Consider the following 6,808-nt stretch of genomic DNA (forward strand, 5'->3'; position numbering starts at 1 on the left):
GGAAAAAAAAGAAAGAATAAAGAAGTCACTCTCAGTGGGCTGTCTCCATGCTGCAGCCCCTTCTTCTTTATTTTGCTATCTTGTTGGGATTTGGGCCCTGCATACATATGTGTCTGGCATATTTCTCAAGCCATAGGATCAGGATTCAAACAACACAGCTGGCCATGTGGGATCCACCTCCCTTAACACTAAGACACAGGGTTATCCCATATTTTCTTCTTTAAAATACTACTAACAGCCACTGATTACAATTATTATTGTTGCTAATAATCTCGCCACTACTAGGTTGAAATTTAGATTTCAAAGCATGGTATTCCAGGCTATTCATGGTATATTCTCAAACCATTTTTCCAACTATATATTTTATTGCACTCCAAACGTATAGATGATCTTCCCAATATTCAACTTCTTCCAGCTATTTGAATTTACTGCTCCTTTTTGTCAAGAAGTCTCTCTTTGTCTGTATTAGCTAACTAAATTCTACCTGTTCATGATATATAGCATAGATCAGAGGTCCCCAACCCAGGCTGTACAGCAGGAGATGAGTGAAGGGGCAAGTAATCAAAGCTTCGTCTATATTTACACCCCACTCTCCATCACTCACATTATCACCTCAGCTCTGGTCAGATCAGCAGTGGCATTAGATTCTCATAGGAACCCCCAGATGCCACCATCTAGTTGCAGGAAAATAAGCTCAGGGCTCCCACTGGTTTTGAATTACGGTGAATTGTATCATTATTTAATTAGATATTCAATGTAATAATAATAGAAATAAAGTTCACAATAAATACAAAAGGTTTGCATCAGCCCCAAACCACCATCCCTCATCCCATCTGTGGAAAAATTGTCTACAGTAAAAACCAGTCTCTGGTACTAAAAAGGCTAGGGATTGCTGGCTTAGACCATCTATATTACAAGAACATCTTATAACCCTTTTCCCTGTTTATATGGGATTTATTTCCTATGTACGGTTATAATATTTACCACACTGTTCAATTGATTTAATGATTTAATTGATTTAATGTGCTAGGCTGAATATTGAGCCCTCTGCAAGATAGTCACATCCTCATTCCTAGAACCTAGATATTTTGTAGCTGATATTAAATGACCTAGTTTGTTTATATATTTGAATCATATGATCAAAAGCACTTTTCAGATGTGAGGAAGTTAAAGATTTTGAGCTAGGGGGATCATTCTGGATCATCCAGCTGGTTACAATAAAATCACAGAAGTCTTTATTGAGAAGGCAAGACAATAGGAATGAGAGCAAAAGTGAGAGAGAGGCAGAGACAAAGACACTAGAAGGTGCTTCGCTGCTGGCTTTGAACATGAGCCAAGAAATGCACGTTGCTTCTCAAAGCTAAAAATGTCAAAATCTCCTTAAGGGACACTGCCCTGCTGACAAACTTGATTTCAGTCAACTAAGACCGATTTTGAACTTCTGACATCCAGAACAGTAATATAAAAAATGTGTGTTGTTAGAAACCATTACATTTATGTTGTAATTTGTTAAAGCGGCAAGAGGAAACTAATACACTTACTTTTCTACCTCACTGAAATCTGTGCTCACTGACTGTGAGGACAATGTAATTGTACCATCTTTGGTCACTAGTCTTGACAAATAAAATGGGTTTTCTTGCATGCATGTATGTATGTATGCATGCACAGATATGTTTATAAGTAGAGACATGAATATATGCCTTTGGTAGTTTAAAGACTATTTTAGGAGTGCTTAGTGTTTTGGTTTGTAAAACAAAAGAACAACTAAGTAGCTGGACTGGAATTTAAAGACACAAACATCTTGTTTCAACACGTTTGCATCATATTGTGCTGTTCTTGAAGTTTCCTATGCAGCAATAACATTGTTTTTGCAATAATTGTCTACTCAACAAAATATTACCTATGTCTCTAACTATTTTAAACTCTTAGTCTAGAATGCAATTGGTGCATTATTATTTTTAGGTTGCATTATGATCACTACAGTGGCACCAACAATTTAAGTCTGTAGAAGCTGGTTTGAGGAAAATGGTGATGGGGAAAAATTTAAACAAATAACTCTAAGTGATATATGGTGATTAAATCATATGACTATATTAAAAAATATATACAACTTTTTATCTAATCATAAGCTAAATTATACCTACATATTAAATGATAAATAACAGAATGATTGGTTTTGAAAATTATTACAAGGGAGCTGGCAGGTGGCATGGTGGTTAAGGTGCTGGACTGCCACATGGATAACCGCAATTCACGTTCTGGACTTGGCAGCATGCTTCTCACTTTTCCTCTCTCTGTGTCTCTCTCTGGTCAAAATAACAATAATAAATAATAAAAATAATAAATGAATAGTTATTTTTTAAAAGAAAATTATTACAATAAAAACATGTTTAAGTCATGTTATCATTTGTGAAAAAAAAAAAAAGGTAAATCATTTTAAAGAAATCCAAGAAGCCGAAATATTTTTCTCTTTCTTTGCTTTTACAAATTTTGCTCAAGGTTTCATGTGTTTATCAGAGAGGACAGAGAAAGAGAGAAAAAGAGCAAGGGAAAGTGAGAAAGCATGCTGCCAAGTCCAGGACTTGAACCACAGTTATCCATGTGGGTGGATGGCCACGTCATAACGTATGCTCCTTTCAGGATTGTGGGTACACATGCACATGTGCCTGGTATGTCTTTCAAGTCACTGAGTCTAGGACTTGAACTGCATAGTCAATTATACGGGACCCAGCATCTTAACCACCACACTACCAGCTGGCCCAAAACAGAAATCTTTTTTTTTTTTTTTTTTTTTGAGGGTTTTTTGATTAGGCACCAGAAAGACAGAGAGAAACAGAGGGACAGAAATTGAGAAATCACCCCCCAGGAGGAATGGCCACACTGCAATCCCTTCTCTTCCATTCTCCTTTTGGGATCTTGGGCATACACACACACACACATAAACCCAGCGTGAGTTTAAGCTAATGGGTCCAGGACTGGAAGCGTGATTGACTACATGGGAGTCTGGCGATGTAGCCATTACACTATCTGCTGGTCCCCATGCAGAAATCTTAATTGCTATTTTCTTAGGGAAAAAAAAGGCAAACTATTCTTTGAGAATAAGTTTGAAGAAGTGAGGGAGTCAAATGTCTTTTTTATTTTTTTAAGCTTTTTTTACAGGGCCTAAGGAGAGAGAGAAAATGAGAAAGCACCCTTCCAGGGGGATGTCCACACCACAATCCCCTCTCCTCCATTCTCCTCGGGATCCTCACATGCACACACACATACCCAGCATGTTTTTCAAGCAACTGGGTCCAGAACTTGAACCATGCAGTTGGGCCATGTAGGATCCAGCTGCCTTACACACTATGCCACTGGCTTGTCTTCAGATGTCTACTTACTTCTGAGTTTTACAATGTGTTGTTAGAGGAAAAACAAGTAAATCAGAACAACTACAGAAAGTAAATCAAATAAAATTACCTGGATTTTGCGCAGTTTATTCATTTGGTCATCTAGCTTTTGACAATGTTCCACCAGCTGAGAGGAAAGCTTCTTCCAACGTCCCTCCATCTCTTCAAATTCTGATTGATATTTTCGGCTAATTTCAGAGGGTGCTTTCTTTGACATCTCTTTCACAGTGGTGCTGAGATAGTTGAGGCCACTTTCTTGCTCTTGCAGAGAACTTTGTAAAGCCTCAAAATAACAAAAAAGTAAATCTATACTAGATGATAACTAATAGTTGAGGAGTTTCAGTTAAATTAAGTGTACCGAAAATAATAGCTATATGATTCAAATATATAAACAAATTAAATCATTTAATATCAGTTATAAAATATCTAGTGGTTTTGTACCCTGCAACTTTACTGTATTCATTTATTATTTGTAGGAACTTTTTCATAGATACCATTGGGTCTTCTATGTATACAATCATGTCATCTGCAAATAGAGAGTTCCACCTCTTCTTTTCCTGTTTGAATAACTTTTATTTTATTCTCTTTTCTGAATGTGTTAGTGAGGACTTCCAGTACTATATTGAAAAGGAGTGGAGAAAGTGGGCATCCTTGTCTTGCACCAGTTTTTAGTGGAAAATCTTTCAGCTTTTCTCCATTCAAGATGATGTTCACTATGTGTTTTTCATAGATAGCTTTTATTGTTTTGAGAAATGACCCTTCTATGCCTATATTACTGAGAGTCTTGATCATGAAGGGATGTTGTATCTTATCAAATTATTTTTTTTCATCAATTGATATGATCATAAGGTTTTTATCTTTCTGTTAATATGGTGTATGACATTGAGAAAGCAAGCTGCCAGGACCGGGACCCAAGTGGGAGTCCAGCACCCCAACCACTGTGCCACCTACAGGCCCCTCCATTATTATTATTATCATTATCATTATCATTAATTGCCTGAGGGCACATGCATTGCCCAGAGACAGAGAAAAAAAGAGGGAAAGTAGAAATCATCCCCCATGAGGAATGTCATGGTGCAATCCCTTCTCCTCCACCTCTCCCAAGTTTGGGGATTTGGGGCACACACCCATGCACACATGACTGATGTGTTTTTAAAGCTGCAGGTCTGGGATTTACTTAGTGAGATCAGTCATATGAGATCCAGCTGCCTTTACTACAAGGCCAGCCAGTCTGAGAGGGAAAGTAGAAATCATCCCCCATGAGGAATGTCATGGTGCAATCCCTTCTCCTCCACCTCTCCCAAGTTTGGGGATTTGGGGCACACACCCATGCACACATGACTGATGTGTTTTTAAAGCTGCAGGTCTGGGATTTACTTAGTGAGATCAGTCATATGAGATCCAGCTGCCTTTACTACAAGGCCAGCCAGTCTGGACATTTAAAATCTCCTCCTGAGGGGGATGACCATGTCACAGTCTCTTCTCCTCCACTCTCCTGTCAGGATTCTGGGCATGCATACACACGAGTCTAGCGAGAGTTTAAGCTGCTAGGTCCAGGACTCAAACTGTGGTTGACAACGTGGGAGTCCAGCAACATAAACATTACACCATCTGTTGGTTTTAAATCTTATAGTTGATCATGAGTGAGCTGTACATTATTTAGTGATACTTTAACAATTTATGCCTATTTTTATAAACAATGTCAAATATATCCAAAACTATATCTTACTGAATCAGTTTCTTTGCACCTAATTTAACTGAATTATGCATAAATACACACACACACACACACACACACACACAGAGAGAGAGAGAGAGAGAGAGAGAGAGCGCTATAAATGCATTTAAGATATAGTTCATGGAATTTAAGTAAATTATAATGAGTCTTCAGGAAGACAGCCTCTAACCTCCCTGGGTAAAACTGCAACTGAAGTGAGACAGCAGGTGATCCAGTGGTTAAGGTGCTGGACTCCCACACGGCTGACCATGGTTTGAGTCCCAAAACTGGTGGCTTGCTTTCTTCCTTGCTCCCTCTCACTTCTCTATCGTATTTTTTCTCTTTCTTGGTTTTTCTCTCTCTCATTTTCTCTCTCTGGTGAACACGTGTGCTCTATGTTTTTCTATGCAAAAATGCATCATGACTTTCCTGACAACCCAATACATTTTTTTCATAGGTTTATTGATTGTTTATATCTCCTTTTGGTTATTTCCTTATCAAAGAATTTCTTTCTCATAGAATATTGTTTTGGGCCTCATTATTCTTTAAATTATCTCTGAAGTGTTTTCATGTTTGTGATTATTTCCATGATTTTTTAATGCTTTTCTAGCATATACATAAAGATTTTTATTTTAAAATTGTCTAAAATGTATGCTTATTAATGTGTTTATTACATGTTGTACCTTATTTTGGTGTAACATTTTTTAAAGTTTTTGCATTAGGGCATGTGTGCTTACAGAAGAGAAAGAGAGAGACAGAGATAGTGAGAGAAAGTCAGAAATCATCCCCCAGAGGGGATAACCACACTGCAATCTCTTTTCCACTCTCCTTCAAGGATATTGGGCATGCAAACACATGCTTCACACTATTTTCAAACCACTGAGTCCAGGACTTGAGCCACTGTTGGCCATGTGGGAGTCCAGCGATGTAACTGCTATGCCATCTGCTGGTCCCAATTTTGGTGTAACTTTTGAGGCCAAGTTCTAACTTCATTTTTTTTTTCCAGTTTGTTAATATATTTGCCTGTAATATATTTTCCCCTTCCTCACTTTTTTCAGTAAAAATATTTCTTCTACTCATCCACTCACCACTTTTTGTGTACCTTGTCTTTCTTTTTTTATGTATTATTTAAGTTTACTAGCTCTATAAGGCCACACATTTTTCCAAGTACACTTTGAAATCATTATGCTACATATTGAAAACAACAAAAAAGAAGGAAACAAAAAACATTAAATGACTATATTTATTTTGCTGTGATAGTAGAGGGGACAGTCTAAATAGGTAAATAAATATTAGAAATGTTTTTAATAAAAATTTCTTTCAAAAAATCATGTTTTAAAGAAAATAATGTTGGGGCCAGCAAGCGGCAAGTTGGTTAAGCTGCTGGACTCTCATATGGCTGACTGCAGTTTGAATCCTGGGCCTGGTGGCTTGAAAATCATACTGGCTATGTGTGTGCACAAACTCCCCAGGAAGAGAATAGAGAAGAAATTGCATCATGGTCACCCCCCTGGGGGGTGACTTCTCACTTTCCCTTTCACTGTCTCTCTCTGTTCCTCTCTGGTGAGCACACACACTCTATGGTAAAAACCTTAAAAAAAATATTTACATCTAAAAGAAGATCTTTAGATATAACAAAGTTAAAATTTAACTTTAAAAAAAGATTTTTCTTAGTTTAATTTTCAAAATGTGGTTCTTTCAT

At 37.3% G+C, this 6,808-nt stretch overlaps 1 protein-coding gene across 1 annotated transcript in view; it reads right to left on the reverse strand.

Moving 5' to 3' along the window:
* The window catches only part of LOC114009667 (dystrophin-like), a 142,170-nt gene that overhangs the window by 72,736 nt on the left and 62,626 nt on the right, over positions 1-6,808 (reverse strand). Inside the window, exon 8 of the mRNA XM_027775717.1 lies at positions 3,436-3,672. Coding sequence (XP_027631518.1) covers positions 3,436-3,672 — 237 coding nt within the window. The remainder of the gene's footprint in view (positions 1-3,435; positions 3,673-6,808) is intronic.

Source organism: Tupaia chinensis, unplaced genomic scaffold (assembly GCF_000334495.1).
Source record: "Tupaia chinensis unplaced genomic scaffold, TupChi_1.0 Scaffold000600_1, whole genome shotgun sequence".
In the NCBI taxonomy this organism is placed as follows: domain Eukaryota; kingdom Metazoa; phylum Chordata; class Mammalia; order Scandentia; family Tupaiidae; genus Tupaia; species Tupaia belangeri.